Source organism: Molothrus ater, chromosome 6 (genome assembly GCF_012460135.2).
Source record: "Molothrus ater isolate BHLD 08-10-18 breed brown headed cowbird chromosome 6, BPBGC_Mater_1.1, whole genome shotgun sequence".
Classification (NCBI taxonomy): domain Eukaryota; kingdom Metazoa; phylum Chordata; class Aves; order Passeriformes; family Icteridae; genus Molothrus; species Molothrus ater.
Window position 1 is genome coordinate 42,253,431 of NC_050483.2, and position 18,883 is coordinate 42,272,313.

Sequence of the window (18,883 nt, forward strand, 5' to 3'; positions counted from 1 at the left end):
TTCAGCTCATTGATTCGCTAACATGAACATTAGAAGTATACAGGCACATACAGTGAGTTGGCTTGTCTGTAATCAGTGTCTTTAACCAAGATTTAGGTCCTTTGTTTGAAGACTATATTTGGGAAAGGTTTATTATGTCTCAGAAATCCTCTGTTAGAAAGTAAGATCTTGTGCAGTAGTCAATCATCTTGAGATACAGCTCCATAGATAATCTGTTTTCTTTTTAGTTTGTTTCCACCATGGACATCCCTATTCCAGAAAAAAAAAAGCAACCACAAAAAAAACCCCAGAAAAACACAGAACAACACTCTCACAAATATTTAGGAGTATCCAGAGTCTAATTTTGGTTATCAAGTAATATATTGTTAACAACAATAAATATATTGATGTTCCTATTTTCTAATAAAACTGTTATTTCATCACATTTGCCTTTATCTGATTTACACAGCTGTGAAATAAGAAGCAAGACCTGAAGGGTGTTTTTATTTCTTCCAGAGTACTGACTAGCTCCTTATAGCAACAATTGATATAATGCTCATAATCACTAACCACCAGACAACAGGAAAATTCTCTCACTCAAAATTCTCCTCTCAGTACTTTTGGGGGTTATTTTTGTGATGCAAGCTAGATAATCTAGAGGGAGATATTTATTTCTATCAAGGGCTATAAAGTATACTGTAATGAACATTTCTGTTTGGGGTACTAGGATAGAACCTTTTTCATGGTCTTCCTTTTGCAGATTTTTTTTCTTTCTCACCTATATTCAGACCAGTTTTTAGATGCAGGGTCCTATAAAACCTACTATAACAAAAGATGACAAAGAAGAGGCAATTTCTAAAATACAATTAAATCATGAAGTGAGTTCGTTAAAAAGTTGCTGCACTTTTTTTTTCTTGTAGCAGCAATTCAGCTGTGGTTTTAATTTGTTTTTTTATCTTTTGCCTGTACATTGAAATGGGAGTGGCATTTATAGCTCATGCATTCATAACCAATTTGCCTAGGTTTCATGTGCTGTATACAGATTGGCATGCTTTCTTCAAGCACTTTTTTTTTTAACACTGTAATTCTGTGCATAATCAACTACTGTCCTTGCAGTTCTCTGTTTCCATCCCCTTTACCTTTCTTAAAAGCTGAGAGTAGTCAGATAGTAAATTAGCTCCATCACTTATAAGGAACTTTGCTTGCATTGCTTAAGATCTAATCAGGGTGGCACAACCTTTTGTATTAAACAGGTCTAAGTTTCCTTGGTCAAATGTCAAGATTTCACTGTGTATTAGCAATCAGAATAAAACACAGAAGATGTATATTTTTCATTATCATTTATTATAATACAAGAAAAACAAATCTAGAAAGCACATATAATGGAGCACCATATTGTAACAAAATTTTGCTGGCTCTCCTGCAGTGTATTTTTGACATTTAAACAATGACACACACATAGTACACACAGGCACCTACACCACGGCAATCTTATTGACAGACCCAAAGAGACTCCTCTTTCAAATACAGCCACACTGAGGTGCACAGGGCAAAGCCAGTGTGAGGGCATCTGAAAGCTAACTGAGTTAATCACTCTTTTGTTAGCCATCTTCATAAGCACACAAGCCTCCCCTGTCTCACCCCAATCCCTCTTCACTGAAGACTCCAAGTTAAGCCCAACTGATTATGGATTTGTCACAGACATGGTGTCGAGTTATACAAAACTGGCCGATATTCCCTACCTGACTCCTCTTATTGCTTTGGTTATAGTACTGAATGAAAGTCTTAAAAACTCCTAAATCTATACTCCACATCACAGAAAAGCCAATTTTACACATGCAGAAACATAACTTCCCTCCACACACACCTGGATGCATAGCACAAATACCTTTTTGAGAAGTGTTGTAGGTTTCCCCACCATCACCTTCCTAAAAATCACTGCATTTTGTTTTTCAGAGTGTTCAGACAGATGTTCAACAACATATTTCATATATATTTTCTTATTTTTAATGGACATGGGGCATGTTTTCCTGCTGCCTTAAATTTATGTCATTGTCTACACAAGGAAAGAGCAAAATGCTATAGTTCCTCATCTGCACAAAATGTTTTACATTCCTTTTATACAGTGCTAAATACAGATGCTAAGCACAGAACAATGTAGAATGATAGCCCAGAATTGCTTTACATTACTCAAAATGAAAAATACTGGAAGTTTCCCATACTAATGTTGAGACACAGTATTGGGGTCCCTATTATATACAGTAGCCTTCCAGAATGCTTTCAGAGCTGTTGCTCAACGTGTATGTCACACTGGAGCAGCTCAAGTAATATGGTATAGTGCCCTGATGCAGTGAGAATGAGACAGAAGCAAATCCAGTCTCACAGCAGACTAGACAAGGCTAGCAAAGAAGTAAAATCTCTACCTTGACCCAAAACAGCTGTTACAATAATTTTGGGTATGTGAGATATGGCCACTTTTATTATCAGCTGGGGATGACATTTCGTTTAAAACCTTTTCAATAAAATGTTTTAATTTTGTAAAAAAAAAAAAAAAAAGACATGTTTTTGTCAGCCTCCTAGAAAATACTTTTCCATTTTTTTTCCTTTATGCCCTATTTCACTTTGAAGAAAGCCCTGTTTTCTGACCAGAAGTTTCTGGGAAACCCAAGATTTTGCAATATGTATTTCTGTCTTGATAAAAAGTGAGGCTGGAATATCTTTAAATTTTAGGCAGGACAGTCATACATGTTGCCAAAAAAAGATGAAGTTATTGTGTATTTTTATTTGTGGAAAATCAATGTGGTTTTCCCATTTACAGGAGCCAATTTTATAATTCCTGTAATTCTTGTATACTATGTGATGAAGAGGCATCTATGAATTACAAAACAAAGTAATGGAAAAAGGAGAGAATGGACTTGAAAAATAATTGTAACTTTAGATATGCAAATGGGTATCAACAAACTGAATTACTAATTCCGAGTCTTTCCTCTGAACTAAAGGTATGTTTCAACAGCTGTGTTAAACATTTGGCTAGCACTTCCCATATAAACAGTTCAGATTTCAACAGTATAATGAGGAAAAGAAGAAAAGACTTACTAGTTTAAGTTTTACAAAGGCTATGGTGTTGCTGTGCATTAAAAAAGTTCAGCTGACTGAAGAATAGGATATAATAAGGAAAAGATGCTGTGCTGGGTATATAAATACAGATTTTTCACTTGGATTAATGTCTACATCTTTACTCACCCGAGTAAAAGGACAGTGTAGCAAAAACAGAAGAGATTCAGAGACAAGGAAAGAGTATGAATCTGTGTAAGAACATGAGTTATTGTTTGTCTTAAACAAACAAATGTATGCAAATTTCTATATAGATTATATATGACCGATGTACAGAAGAAAAGGTTCGCTTATGTTTAGTGGTTTGGCATATAACAGCAAGAGATGAGAATGACATTGAAAAACAGCCTATTTAGGTATGAAAGAAAAAATTTTGTTTTCATTTGGTTTTCTTTGAACTTACAAGGGATGTTTTTTTTATTTTAGTAATCCCCACCTCACAAAATATTTAAATCTTAATACCCAGAATCAGCCTCTCATGAGGGATGATGAGACATCAACAGTCACTTCAGACGAGGCAAAAAAATATGGGCTGAAGCTAATAAAAATTCTCTAAGTTAAAAATTATTGCACCTTCCCCTGAAGCATCTGATACAGTCAGAGGTAGGACACTGGATTAAATAAACCATGTAGTTTGGCTATGTTACTGTTTCTATGATAACAGGTTTTTAAAATTCAGTTATATATCCCAGTTAGACATGAAGATCTGTAACAATCTTCTGCATTGAGCAATGATTTACAGTAACATTAATGAATGGTAGGACAGGATAATGATTATTAGTGGTCTTAGACACCATTTATATGTGCACACATATATATACACATACATAAAAATGTATTATATACATGTGGCTGCATATATAAATGCACACACAGAGAGACACAGGCCTTCTGGGAAGTGGGGCTCACTAGGAGATTTGACAGCTATGCTTTACACCCTTCTCCAATGCACATTACCAGCTGTGTAAGTGCATGTGTATCTATGTCTAACAATGTGGAGGAAAATGTGAGAAGAATGGGAAGCATGGACCTGAGTATGGGAGAAATTACCCATGTTACTGTCATTATTTCAGATCTGTGCTTGAAAACACATTTCTGAATTCCTCCTACATTGGCTAAGTTGACCAACAGCCAAGCTAGAGGAAATACGCAATATTAATGGGCATTGTGAAAATTAAAACACTTATGTATTTTCCATTCTTTCCTATATCAGCATCAACACATCATGTTCCTGATGATGGGCAGGATGAGAAATTAAGAACTAATTTGATTTTTGCCACTTATTCTGTTTATCTGTTTCATGTTTCTGCCAAAGATGAGAGAAAACTTGGATAGTCCATCTCCATATGGGTTTTCATTTATCAGTTCTAATAGGTTAGCTCATTGTAAATGTGTCTCTTTATTAGGCTTGATTAAATAATTTTGTTTTAGAAATACCTAACTTAATGTGTACTCTAAGTTCACAGTATCTCTTTCAACATAACAATCCATTCCTCATACTCATTCATATGAAAATTCTGCCATCTTTAACACTTACATTAATTCAAACTATTTGTCCTTCCTGTTTGTCTTCTGGGAAGGTTTTCAAGAACATGAGCAAAACAGACTATCAGCTCATCCAGTAGCAGAACTGCAGCCAATCAATTCTAAGGCTGCAAACAACTTAAGTTTCAAATTAACATAGATATAAACAAGGTTCAGGTATCTAAGACAGTAAAAGGCAGCATGACTACATTTAACAGGGTAAATGACTGGATAGGTTTCCATTTCAATGAGGTAAAATTGTGCATAAGTTCTCCCATCCCCAAAATATACCTGCAAGGTCACATTAAAAAAAAAAAGAGAGAGAAATAAGTTAATTTTTAAAGCTAAAAATGAAATTACCTTTAATCCTATTGCTAGACAGAAAGAGGTGGAGGTGGGTAAAGAAACAGAGATGAGAACCAGAGAACATTGATAAATGTGTGTTGTGAGCTCTCAGAACCAAGGGTTTGGTTGGCATCAGCTGAGTTTTGTCTCATGATGCATGCTCTAGATGATTCTCAATGTTGTGTTATAATTACTCCAGGTATTTCAGTTTTCAGATGGTAATGGGCTTATTTGATCACCTTTGTCTTTTTGGTCCAACTCCATAGATTTTAACACCTTTCTCAGCAGGCACAGGCCTGCACACTGGTTACAAACATGTAAGGTAGCATTACATAGTTAATATGCTATGCAGAGGTGTCCACAGAGAGTACAAATACCAGCAGACAAAGGTTCATCTTGCTCTGAGCAGCCAGTCTGCCTGTGCCAGTCTGCATGTGGTTCCTGCAGTCTCTGACCAATAAATGTTCTACCAAGATAGGAAAATCGCCACACTGCACTGCATTTGTATGCAAAGCAATTGCAAAACCCCTGCTCCTCTCCGGTTCCTTGCATTGGCCACAGGGGGTAAAGAAGTGTTTCTGATGAAATGTACAACATTGCCTTTCCATGGAATGCCTTCCAAGCAGAAACGCTTTCTGTGCCTCACCGCAGGACTAGGGCTTCTGGGAAACAGGTCTTACCTAACCACCCTACCTGCTTACCAGCAGCACCTTTTTGGAGAAGCCTGTTCACCTCTTCTGTCCCATAGCAAGAGCAGGAGTGCAATTTTTTTTCACTTGACAATGTTTCTGTGGAGCTAGATTTTTGTTTTATTTTCTTTTCCTAGTTAACATTCACTTGACATTGTTATCAAATGTGTTCTCCTGCAATCATCTGAAAGATTTTTTTCAAACTAGCATATGTTTTCTTTTTTTTCCCTTTTGCATCACCTTAAAGGGACACATCAGTTGACCTAACTCCTGTGGAGAAAGGATTTCATCTTTTGCTGAAGTTTTGCTCCAGCCAAAGCCGGACCTCTTGAAGGTTGTAGAAAAAGGGGCCTTTGCCCCCCAGGTAGGCAATTTTTTGTCTCTGCACAATGCATACTCGCTCAAATGAAACTCCGTAGGCCACATTGGCATTGTTGTCCATGCAGTCAGCCACCACTTGGCACTGAGGTGGCAAGGAAAAGTGCTCAAGGAGCTGGTGAGCAGCTGCACATCTCTCTTCCTGGCTTTTGTGTTTCTTAACTTCGAATGAAGAGGGGGAGATTCCAGGCGCAGCCCAGCCGTCTGATGGGTGAGCTTCATCGATGTAGACCAACAGAAAGTCAGCCACACCAGAGAACTCCTCCACCAGTTTGCTGAAGGCTGACAGCTGGCTTGTGAACGGGGGTCAGGTAGCTGAGCCAAAGTTGACGACCAGTGGCCGCTCTGAGTTGGCAAAATCCAGAAGGTGGCATTTGGTTCCACACTTGCCACCAACGTTCTTCCAGCTGCCACTGCTGTCATCACTGCCCTTGGCTATGTGGATTACACTGGAGTTTGGGGCTTCACCTCCCAGTTTGACCTGATGGCAGAACAAATTAAAACATGGCAAGTTAGTGTGACTTGCTTGTGCAGTATCCTCATGAATACTTTCTTCAAACAGTCACCTGTTCAGAGTACACCTAATGAGTCACATGGGGGCAGAGCAAATCATCAAAAGCAGCAGCTCCAAAACAGTCATCTTGTCCACCTGCACTCACAGTTCAGGAAAATGCAACATTTCTGACGAATATGCTACTTCATTAAAGTTAGAAAATTGATAAGAGGTCTGTCCTGTCCACTACATACTTGGTCTTGTCCACCCTTATGTGTTTGGAGATTTGTATTTGCTTTCAGACAGACAACCTCAAATTTCTTCTAACTTTCCTCTGTGACACATGGGGGTTTTTCCACTGGCATTTTCCATGAGTTCTCTCCACTTGGTTCACATCATCCTCGAAGCTCACTGTTCAAAACTTCAACAGTGTTTTCACTAAATTTCAGTATAATCAGACAACTACTTTGTATAATGAAGTAGCTCACAGACTACACCTGTTTATATATTTTAGATGTTTGCTTTTTATGAGACACCATGATTGTTTTAGAAAAACAGTAGCCTGTTGATTAGAGATTAGCTAGTAAGGTGTTATAAAGCCTAGGTGCCTTTTCAGCCCACAATCTGCAGTTCAAGCCATTTTTCCAATTCTCAAAAATCATTCTGCGTTATATTCCTGATTTTCACAATGCACACAGTGCCTCTCAGTTTTGAGAGATTTGCAGCTTAGTGTATTCTCTTCATCAGGCAGTCCATCAATGAAAATACTCAAGAGTATCAAACACAAGAGATCGCTGCAAATGCCCACTTAATAAATACACTGCTTTGACAGTGAATCATTCAAGATTGTGCTCTCTAAAATTTCTTCTAACCCCTTTGCAGTAATTTTATCAGTGATTGAGTGACACATTTCCTTCTACTGCAATGTTTCTGTACAAGATGATTGGGGGGGATAAAACAGCAGGAAAAGGGGAAAGTTTACATCATGGCTGAAGTAGGATGAGGTGAAAATTAACTGCTCTCAGCTCCAACTTCAGATCTAACTCAGACCCAACAGGCAGTGGTGGAAAGGTCATTTTGCCTGACCATTTCTGTTTGCATGTCTATAGAACAAAAGACAGAAATAAAAGTAACTCACAGGAGGGAATCACAGAATAAGGTGAAGCCTGCAGAGGTCTCCAAGATCTTTAGCTGATAACTACTATACAACCACAAAAATTATTGCATAACACAATTAATTTTTAATGAGCTCTGCCTCAGAAATTCCTATGTCTCTGTCTTTAACATCAGCCTCTAGTACAGCACTGCAATTATCCTTTTGTATTTTCCTGACTCTTTCTTTCTCCGTCCACTGACTATTTGATTAAGTTCAGAATTGTTGCTTTGAAGGAAATACACAGGGCCAAAGTCTTTAACATTTTATGCATTTCTTTCTGAAGCTACACTGTAATTAAAGTCTATGGATGAGAACTGTGTTAAGACTGAATAAATAACTGATTTTTGGTGCACTTCTATTTTACGTTGCATTTTAGGGTATCAGATGCAGTAAGAAGCTGAGTGAACAGCTGAATACTGAACTCATGAAGTTGCTGCTGAACATAGATCCAAAGACAAGTAGATTGCTGATACTGGATCCTCCATTTCTCCCTCAGAAACCTGATTATCTTGAACAAAACTGCAGTTAGTCATGGCTCTGCACTATTTCATCAGAATAACAACAGAAGCAAGAGTCTAATCAAAGAAAAGTTTGTAAGGCACAGCCATTAATGCTTCCAGACTTTGTAGCTATGTGAAAATGTCTCACAGCATGTTGGCACATGATTAGGAGCATTCTTTTGACACTTTTTGATAGGGTAAATTGAAACAACCATGCCACCATTCTCACTCAGAGATGAGCAAGGAAGAGAACCACAGAAGAAAAGGTGGCCTGAGACCCACAGATCCCACCAGGCCAAGTATGTGGTGATCATGCCACTGGAAGCAGAGGATATGCAGCTGCAGCACAGTCAAGAGAAACAAGGATGCTCTGGAAAAGCAAAGCCCCTTTTGGCCCCATCCCTGTAGACCTCCATCTGCAGCATTGCTCTCTGCTAGAGCACTGGTAATAGTTTAAAAAAAGCTTTGTGCTTCGCCTTTGAAAACAGCTTGAAACAGCTGAGTTTAGGAGCTGATGTGTGAGGTACTATCCACTGAACTCAAAGAAAGAAAATAACTATATCCCAGTTTTTGAGAAGAAATCATCTGTCTGGAGAGGCAGGCTCAGAGACTCAGGCTCTTGCATCTAAGAAGTAGCATTAAGCATCTTACAGCATTTAAGGCTACCTGCACCTTAGCACGTAGTCTTCTGTTCAACTGTTGATCATTTCTCTTTGCCATTCTGCGACGTAAGCTAGATAAAGCAGGAGTAAGGTAAAAGGCTGCACTTGAACAAAGAAATACTCAGGTCAAGATCATGCGGCATCCATATGATCACCCTGAGAGCTGCATTCAATCCAGAGGCCAACTAAACAATTCAGCAATTTGTGATAAATTGGTGACTACGAAAAGAAGGGACATCTCAAGAAACACAACCCATGCATATCTACACAAACACTAGATCCCTCTTCACCTAGAAAGCTTAACTGTTCCTGAACTACCACACACACTTTTTCAGATATAGCTTGCTGAAAATGTGCCTTTTGGGCAAAGCCTGATATGTAAGTATTTCTGCTTCACCCAACCCCCTGGTGAATAGTGGGTCTCAGTATTTAAGAGTGTTTTCTCATCCAGTCAAAGAAAAGAAGGAATGACATGTAATTTTTCTCACAAATCACAATTAAACAACACACTTAATTTCTTATATTCACTCTCACTCTTCAAAGGAGAAGAAAAATAAAGATAAGAAGAAGCACCTATAAGTCAGGAAGGAACAGAGCTGCTTAGGACCAAAGAAACATCTGAGCAGTTGTTTCTACTTACTCCTCAGGTTTTATTTTAACAAAATATCATGACTGAAAATATCTAGCCACTACTCTTGAACTGGGAAACCACAGTTTGCTTCTTGATCGTTTTAAGCAGGAAAGAGAGGCTATATATCATAAGCTCCTCATTACCAATTCCTCATTCAGGTCTACCAAACCCTTTAATTTCCTAGACCAGTTTGCAAACCCTGAAGAAACAGACTAATAAAACAACTTCCAACAGACACCAATATGGGAATGCCCTTCAAGTCCTATTTAATATTGATACCAAAGATAGCAATGTATTTTCTGTTCTTCAACAATGCAAGTTTGCATTCTGCCTCTCATACTCCTTATGGACTATAAAAATAGATGGAGTTAGGAAACAAAGTACAAAGAAGCCTTTATCCATCTATACATCACCTTACAGCAGTTTCTCTTCATTTCCCACAGCCATGAAGGAAGTCTCATGGCCGCAGGTTACCTATAATTTTAATTTTTGCTTCTAGGAGTGCTTGTGTTGGGTTTTTCCCCTTAATGAGACATCCTTGCCAAGCAGGCATTCATGAAGCACTTTCTGCTCTTGTAGAGAAGTAATTAGGTCGGTGCCTTGTTCCATGCCAGTGTCAGGCACTCCAAAAAGCAGCCCTGCCCAGTCGTTAATGCTTAAACATAAGCAGCAGCGGCAGATCCACTAATTGGTCTTGATGAAGCACTGACGTTCCCAAGGGACTGTTTATTTCACCAGACTCTGAACCAATTGACACAGGATGAGAATATCATCCTTGCTGATCATCTGCATTGTAGGCCTTGGCCATCTTCTTTGTTGTTATTTATTGAAAGAAAAAATAGCTCTTGGAAAAGAAAATCAACGCAATGAGAAAACAAACAAAAACACTCATGTATTCAGCCAAACTGCTTTTGAAATCCTACACAAAGGCAGGCAAAATATAAATTCTGAGAAACAAACTAGCAGAATTCCCCTCACACGCAATCCAGCATTTCCATAATCATGTACTTTTGTGCATGAATATTTGGCCATTTGGTGCCAGCCTTCTGAATGAGGCAGCAGCTGAGCAGCACGCAGGCATCCCCTCCCACGCAGCCTGCTTGGGACACGCAAGGTAGGCCAACCAAATCTGCCCGAGCCAGCCCTGCCATCAGCAGGGGCAGGCAGCTACACCAAAGCAGTGACTTGCATCATTTGTGAGAATTTTGTGTTTGTCTGACAGCCTGTTCTCAGTCTGCGGGCAAAGTGAAAAGGGAGCAAGATTGCTGATGTTTTAGCACATAGCCTGCAAAATGAAGGAGACTTAGGAGCAGGAGAGAAAGCCCTATTCATAAACTGCAGGCTAGAAATAGCACATACTGCTAAATTTGTAGGACATTTTCCATAAGAACTAGGTAAAGGTCCACAGACAAAACATTGTCTCCTCATTTGCCTTTTCTTTTCACCTGTTTTGCTTTTATCAACTTCAGCATAACCTTCCTGGGATCCTGTGCACCAGAATACAGTTTAAATTCCCTATATCAGGGATTTTCATACAGTTTGGCAGACTCATCAGGTTGTGTCAACCCCCTAAAAAAATAGGTTCTGCCAGACAATTAACAGTTTATTATATTAGTCATTTGAATATGGACATGTTGTGTTTGGGACCAGAGTACAGTGATTGGTAATGAACTAAATCCCTGCAGCCTTTAGCATTTTTTATTTAATTCTCTGCTTTGATTTGATCCCATTCAGCTAGGTATAGCTTCATCCAAATCATAATTTGACTTTGGTTGGCAAATTCTACAAACTATTAGTTTTGTTTTCCTTATTTCATGACCCAGAGTTGTGCAGTTGACAAAATCACAGAAGACCCTTGTCTGGAGTAGAGTAAGGGTGCAGAAGTTCTTCATTTGTCTTGGGAATGGGGCAACTTGAATTACTGGAATTGGAGAGTAGAGACTAGAAATGGCTCAGGCTTTCCCAGAGTCTTTCATTTAGGATCAGGTATGTGGAGCTGACGAAGAGAAGTGGGAGGCAAACAAACCAGGCACAGTCCAGATAAAAATAACTAGTCAAATGCTGCTCTCTCCATTTAAAAGCCACCAGTCCCACAAATGAGTATGCATGGTGCAAGGAAAGCATAAAGGAGCCTTTTGCCTTGTGCTCTTACAGTTAATTTTAGTTGCTGTGACTGAGGAGCCAAGAGCAAGATTCTTAAGGGCTTTATGTTTCCCTCAAGATGAGACCATGGCCAACTACACCATGGCCACAAGGATCTAACTTCATGACAGAGGCCTTCACCAGAGTTTGTTACTCAGCACGTGAAGGGAACTTGATATTAATTTGGATTATAGTTTTTTTTTACTTTTTTTTTGTTTACTCAGCTTTATGAGTATGAATATGCAGTGGTGGTTTTGACAGAGAGGTAGAGCCAGCACTCAAAAACCGTGTATGATCCTCTTCTTGAATAGTGCCCACTAGCTGGTTTTTTGTGTCTATCACAGCAAAAGGGGGTTTTCACAGAGCTTTGACAACAAGGCTAGCACTCCTTACAGTCATTTTTTCACACATAAGGTTGAAAATGGAACAGTGCAAAGAGATGTGGAAGAACTGAATTTAGATCTGAAAATGACATGGGATAAGAGCCCATGTGGGATAAAAGTCCTCATATTCCTTTTCCTACTCTTTGTCTGTTTTGAATATTTGAGCTCTTAAGTTCTGTGGGACCAGCTGTCTGCTCCTCTTGTTGGGATACTGCCTAGTACAATGGGTCCCTGGCCTAGGTTGGTCCTCACACACAACTACAACAAACATGATTATATATTAGTAATAATGAGAAACTTTTAATAATAATTACAATTTCAAGACCAAATCCGGTTGAATTTACATTCCCAACTTTGCAGGAGAAATTTTAACTGTGGTTTGGTTCAGTTTTGTTTTTCTCATTTCTTTCAAGATTGTTTTCATTTGCAAATGTCAATGAAAACAATTCTGCTAAAGTTGAACTTTGTAAAACCAATAAAATAGTTTTAATACCACACAATGTCTAGTTCTAAACCCTGAAATTATACAACAGACTTTCTTTCACAGATTCCCTTTATCACTGTCAAATGCAGGGAGTGAGACTTCCTTACCTTGCAAGACAAAATAAATACAAATAGTAAGTATGAATATTGTGTCTTTGTTTAAACCTTTAAAACATTTGCCCAAAAAGCAAAGAGTTGCTGGACAGCCAAAGAGCAGGTAGAGGACCATGCTTTTATATTACTTTCACATATTTCTTTGTGATGATGTTGCTCAGCATGCATTTAATATGCAAGGTTTGGGACTGTTTTGCGTTGCATTCTGATTTATTTTAGATCATCTACCTACCAGGCAGGAAAAAACAGCCAAAGGTAATTTAACTGCCTGTGTGAAAACCCAGGAAAATCTCACTGGGTGTTTACTGAACCTCTCTGCTTGCTGCTACATCCAGAGCTGGGTCAATGCCATGAGCCTGGGATCCTGTGCCAGCCGTTCCCTGTGCTGGGACCGTCATGCCAGAGCTTGCTGCTGGCCCATTCTAGAGACTGTAAAAAGCTGTACAAGTACACACACACCCACCACCATCCATCACTGAGATACCAGCATCCCTCTGAGGCCCATGACACACACTACACACATCTCTGTGCGTGTGCACATGTGCACGTTGCCCCCATAAGTACACCACAGCATTCCCAAATACTGGGCTGCTGCAGGGAGACGCCATTCAGGTCTTCCCTGCAGCTACCCTACACTGAGGTGGAGAAGAGGGATGATTTCCTCAAGGATAACATTAAAGTCTTCTACTGGAGACCATGAACGATAGCTCTGCCTTGCTGAAACACAGAGCTCATATCTGGCACTGGAAAAGCTTCCAGCAGAAGGACTCACCACTCTCACATCTCTAATGGGTATGAACACTTCTTAACCTATTATAAAAGTACTTTAAGATAACAATTTCTCACCTTTGGTATCTTAGAAAACAGATTCATCCCCACTACTAAATAAAGCACAGAACTTAGCAGGTAAAAAAAAAGCTTTTAAATCTTTTTTTTTTCAAAACTTCTCCAGCTTTTTCTTTGGATTTTTGCGGATGTGTGATACATTCAGTATACATGCTTTAAGCTGGAACAAATACCTCCCTGGCATTTGTAGAAACGGCCTATGTAAATCATGGTTACACTAACACCCTCCCAAAAAGTCTTGGTTTTTCTCTGTCATCAATAGCTGTGACTGCATTCATATCTGTATGTATGTGTACATACACACATATATATGTGTATTCACACAGGGAGAAATGAGAGGGACTGACTCTGGAAATGTATACTTACATACGTCTACTTTTGCCTCTTTATACATATGTGTATGTACATATATAGAGACAAAGAGGTATATATAGATCTTTATACAGGCAAACATATAAAATTGTAAATACCTACACACACATACATATATAAAAATAATATTTAAAACATTTGCACTCTTTCAATTACAGAAAGTTAATCTAACTTGACTACAACCTCTGTTTATCTCTATTATGCTGATTAGTTTGGTCCTAAAGACTCCCTTGTAATGTAAGACACACTTGCCTCTTGGAAAATAATAGGAGGATGGTCTATAAATCTCAAAGCTGGTGCAGTGTAGACAATATCAACACTGAGTCTGACAGATATTGAACTCAGAGCTAAGGAAGTAAAAAGAAATATATTATTCATTAGTAACATTTACATTAAAAATCAAAAGAAACAAAAAAGCAATTATTTTGATTCCAGTAGGACTTTAAAATGCAGAGAAAACCAGTCAGACAGAATGTTCCAATAGAAAAGAACAATGAATATACTCTACATACAATACAACAAACTTTGCATTGTTTTCCCACTGATGATGTTAAAATCTTCAACTGTTGCTAGGTAATCTTGCCTATGAAATAATTGCCCTCACCTAAAAATCTTGAGCAATAATACTTAATAACAACAAAAAGCCAAAAAAGTTGACATTTGGATGAGATATTAATAAGGTTTTCTAGACAATAAGAAAGTAAATCAGAATAGCTTATTTGAAATATACTCTAACCATTACAAGATCATATCTTCTACACAATAGCCTTGAAAAAAAAAGAATTCTGGGACAATGCCATGCTTTTGAGGCAAAGGCAATTTTTTGTGATAAGTTTACCTTAATTCAGAATGTAGTGTCTACCTACAGTGTTTTTCTGGAATAGCTTCCCATAAATTTTTCTTTGAATAGAAATTCTACAACAAGTAAAAGTAATTTTGTGAAAAATATTATGAAATGTACTCTGGAAGACTTCTGTGTAAGTGACACAAAACACAGTAAAACCAAGCACAGTTGCTTCTTTGATCCAGTCTCCTGCTAACTGCAGTCTGGCTCTGGTTATCTCAGACATCTGCAATTCTGTTATTCTACATGAAAAATGGTGATTCCCTCATAAATTCTGCTCAGTGGAATGAGTTTAAGTACCTTTTTAAGTCATTTGCTAATACCTGGCTTCAGCTGGTAAATTGGAGCAACAAGCAGTTATGGGTATGTTATCAGCTATGTTTTGCCATGCTGTATAGTACCCTGATTCCATAACATTTTATTTTCTCACCTATTGTCTCAGAGTAAGATATCACAACAGGGTAATTCTATTCAGGACTTAGAAAAGGGTGATTTAAGGAAAAATTTGCCTTGTAGGACATTCTTTGATATATTTCACTCTTTCTCATGCTTTTTAAAATATGTTACAAAGCAGGATATGTTTCAATCTTTTTCAATCTACTAGTACAACTTTCAGATGAGACTTTTTTTCCTATTTCTTCTTACAGAAGCAGCAAAAGATTCTCATCTATTGTGGAGGTGATGAGTCTTCTTCCAATATTGCTCCTCAGTTTACTTTGTCCCCTTTACAATTTGATTTTTATACTTAGCTATGTTTATGTGACAATCAAGAGTTTCCAATGATATTCTGTCCCTATTGCCCATAATTTTATTAAGCAAAATAGTCTTTCCATGAATTGTTGGTAATTCATTTTGTCTTAAGGATAGTTGCCATGAATGGACTTTTTTCTCTTTTTGGAACAAGGTGATAAAATTTGGTTGTGTTTATATGTATTTTTCTGCTGAGTTCATTGAGGCACAGAGTTTATTCTTGGAACCTTCTGGCCTGATCGACCTGAACAACCCAGCTGATTTAGTCATGATAAGGGAGAGAATAAAATTACCAAAGTTCAAGGTATGAGTTTCACTGCCAACACCAAAAATAGCAGAGTCACCATACCTGTCACTCCCATGGTTAGCATGATGATACTGAAAGAAAGGCAAAGCATGACTTTGGAGACTACAGAAAGGCATACAATATCTTAATTTTAAATAATTGTGTGTAATTTAAGCAAAAAGAGATTGAAAATATCTCATGGATATAAGGTTTCCTACAGCTTCACAAATTCTCCAGACCCCAGGCCACATACAGGTTGCAAATATGGGAACTCAAAACTTGACTGTTGAAGAGTTGTGCTACCAACTTCCATTGGAGCCTTGACCAAGTCATGTGTTAACTGTCCTGCCTTGCCTTGCCTGTAAAATGGGAACAATTGTGTTCAGTGACCCATTTAACAAGGCCACTGTAAAATGTACTTACCTAATGTCTATGAAGAGAATAAAAACAAAAACTAGAAGGGCTAGGAGAATAGTGGACTTCATTCAGCATTATTTTATTTGGGTAGCCAGCTGGATGATTCCTGGGTTGCAGTAAGAGGTTGACCCATTTGGCAAAAGCTTAAGTTATTTATATTTGTCTTACACTGAAAATTAATGTCCCCATGGCTTGAGTTTCAGGCTAAGCAGATGGTATTCCATATCACAAAGCCAGCAAACACCAGCATCACCAGCTCTTCACATTTTTAGATAAGAGCAAATACAAAGGCTATTGAAGAGGTGTGAAAGCAAATTGGGGGGAAGGCAATACAAAAAGAAATATTTCAGAAGAGTATCATTTGGACATCACATGGAGTATGTTAAATTAGATGGTCTAAATAAGACAACAAATTAACAGACTAAGCGCTGTTTTGAAAGCCACAGAGCTCTGAATCCAGTTCTACTTACTAACTGGGTGGTCTGTGCAAGAAATTTCATGGTTTTGGGTTCACCTTTTCAATCTATAAAAGGGAATTCCAGCTACCTCATGAGACCTGGGCAGTACCACTGGGTAATGCTTGTAAGAAATCTTAAAAGGAAAAAAAGTACATGTTGCATAACTGATACTAGCTTTATTAACTTAAATCACCAGGTAGCTGTCCGACAGCTAGTCAAGTTCATTTTTAATCTCTGACATGTCCCTCTGTCACTGCTTTCATGAAGAAAAAAGGTGCACAGTTTTACTTGGATACCTTCTCCAATATAAAAGTTAATACATGAGTAATAGAAAATGCCAGTGTGATGACAATGGTTCATGTCTATATTTTACTCTAGGTAAAACAACTCTAGTTACACAGCTAACATCTATCTATGTAGAGCTCTATCTGAAGATGCAGTCTTTTTATAATATCTGAGGCTCTCACATGGCAATAATAAACTACAGCTGTGAAAACACCTAGAGTATTTTACAATTACTCTTAAACGAAGACCTTGAAATACTTTAAAAACATGAAGATTATTATTCATGCTCTTGGGGAAACTGAGGCACACCTAAACTAAGTGACACGACCAAGGCTGCTCAGAGAGTTAGCACAGGGATTCAACAGCTCCAGAATTTCAGGAATCCTTAACCCCGACTTACAAGTACCCTTCCTTGCAGCTTATACTTCTCCATCAGACTTTACATGAGCTTGGTGATAGCTTGCACCCCCCAGTCACTCCCTTCCCTTCCCCGCTGCCAAGCGGGATGCTGATCCCAGCTGAGGCGCCCCAGCCCCGCCGTCCCCGTCCCCGGCATTCCTCACCTGCTTGTAGGCATCCAGGAGGAAGCTGTTCCAGACGCAGCGCAGCCCCTCCGAGGTCAGCATCCTCCGCCACTCACCGCGCCCAGACTTGGAGCGGCTCAGGAACAGAACCATGTGCTTCAGGAGAATCACGGAGTCATAGAGCGCGAGAAAGAGGCAATTGGAGAAAAACACCGGCAAGATCTGAAGCGTGATCAACAAATCCACACTTAGCAGACCCATCTTCCTTGCTGCTTCTCCTCAGCCGGATACCTTCAGCTGGCTTTATTGCTCTGTACCCTCATTTAAAAGAGTAAAGCAAAAGGCATTTCAAAAGCCTCATTACCCCTTTCACAGCTGCTCTATTTAAAATAAGCAGAGATAGTTAAGTATGAGCAGGCTGGTTAAAACCATAACTGCACGGTATTCATTCAACTGCAAGCTGCTTATTTTTCAGAAATTTAGATGTTAACAAAAATTCTTCTCTTAACCAGGAGACCTGATTTTGCTAAAGAGAGAGGCAGCTGTTTTTCCAGTTCCCTGCAGTTACAAAATTTAAGCTGAGATTGTTAATTGTTAACTTTCCTGCACTATCCCATTGTTTCTCGGATATTTAAGCACTGAACAGACCTCTCATTTCTGTGTCAGTAAAGCTAGCTACTAGGTGCAACAATACTTTAAGAAAAAAGGTTTATGTACATAAACTTTCTGTTCCTTCCTCCCTGCTTCCCTCCCTCTCTTTCCCTCTCAGCCTCCCCCGTCCCCCCCTCCTACTCGGCGTCTCTGTATTCCTGCCTTCCTCCTCTCGCACTCTCTCTTTGCTATCTGCCTATGGTGCAAAGTGCTCTCCCCTCTGGAGTCCTAGCTTGCTTCCCTGAAGCCTTTTATACATTCCCTAGCTAATTGCTGCAATAGAGAAATGAAACCCTAATCTTAGTAAAGATCTTGACGTCAATGTAAAAGAGGGCTTTACTTTGGCCAGGACTGCAGTGAATAGAAAAAATGAAATTCTCAAAACATTTTTTTTTTTTCCCCTTAAGAGAGAGGAGAAAAAAAGAGAGACAGAGAGCAAGGGTGGAACTTTGCTTTGCTTTGAAAAGGAGAAAGAAAATATCCAATATGTTTCTGAATCTTCTTACAATATACTTCCAAATTTTGGAAGAAGTATTTTCATGTGACATGGAAGGTGACACAGCAACAGAGACTTCTGTTATCAATAGTTTTTTTTCTCATGATTGGTTTATTTTCTTTGTCCTTTTTGCTTTTGTCAGTTGATGCATCCCTAGAAAGAGCACATTTCTCCCACCTGCCTGAAGCACCAGTATAAATATCTTTTGGTGTTTTCTTGGTAACATAAGTGAACACCTATAACTGACTTCATCGGTTGATGTGTAAGAGAAGGAGATAAGAAAGAGAGAAAATGAGTTTTTTATGGATTTGGGTTTTTGAAGCTAAAGTTCCCTGCCTAAAAAATATATGCTTTAGCCTAA

General features: G+C 38.6%; 1 protein-coding gene across 2 annotated transcripts; it reads right to left on the reverse strand.

Annotated features, from left to right (window-relative positions):
• Positions 1-1,302: 1,302 nt before the first annotated feature.
• DIO2 (iodothyronine deiodinase 2) lies at positions 1,303-18,199 on the reverse strand. Of its 2 annotated transcripts, none has more exons than XM_036384661.2 (2): positions 17,415-18,198; positions 1,303-6,510 (listed from the first exon to the last, which is right to left on the reverse strand). In XM_036384661.2, the coding sequence occupies exons 1-2, from the start codon at positions 17,634-17,636 to the stop codon at positions 5,893-5,895; spliced, it is 840 nt and encodes a 279-aa protein (XP_036240554.1). In that variant the 5' UTR covers positions 17,637-18,198; the 3' UTR covers positions 1,303-5,892. The 2 variants fall into 2 exon arrangements, with proteins under 2 accessions (XP_036240554.1, XP_036240555.1); XM_036384662.2 differs by having other exon boundaries at positions 5,938-6,510; positions 17,415-18,199.
• Between the last annotated feature and the right edge of the window lie 684 nt (positions 18,200-18,883).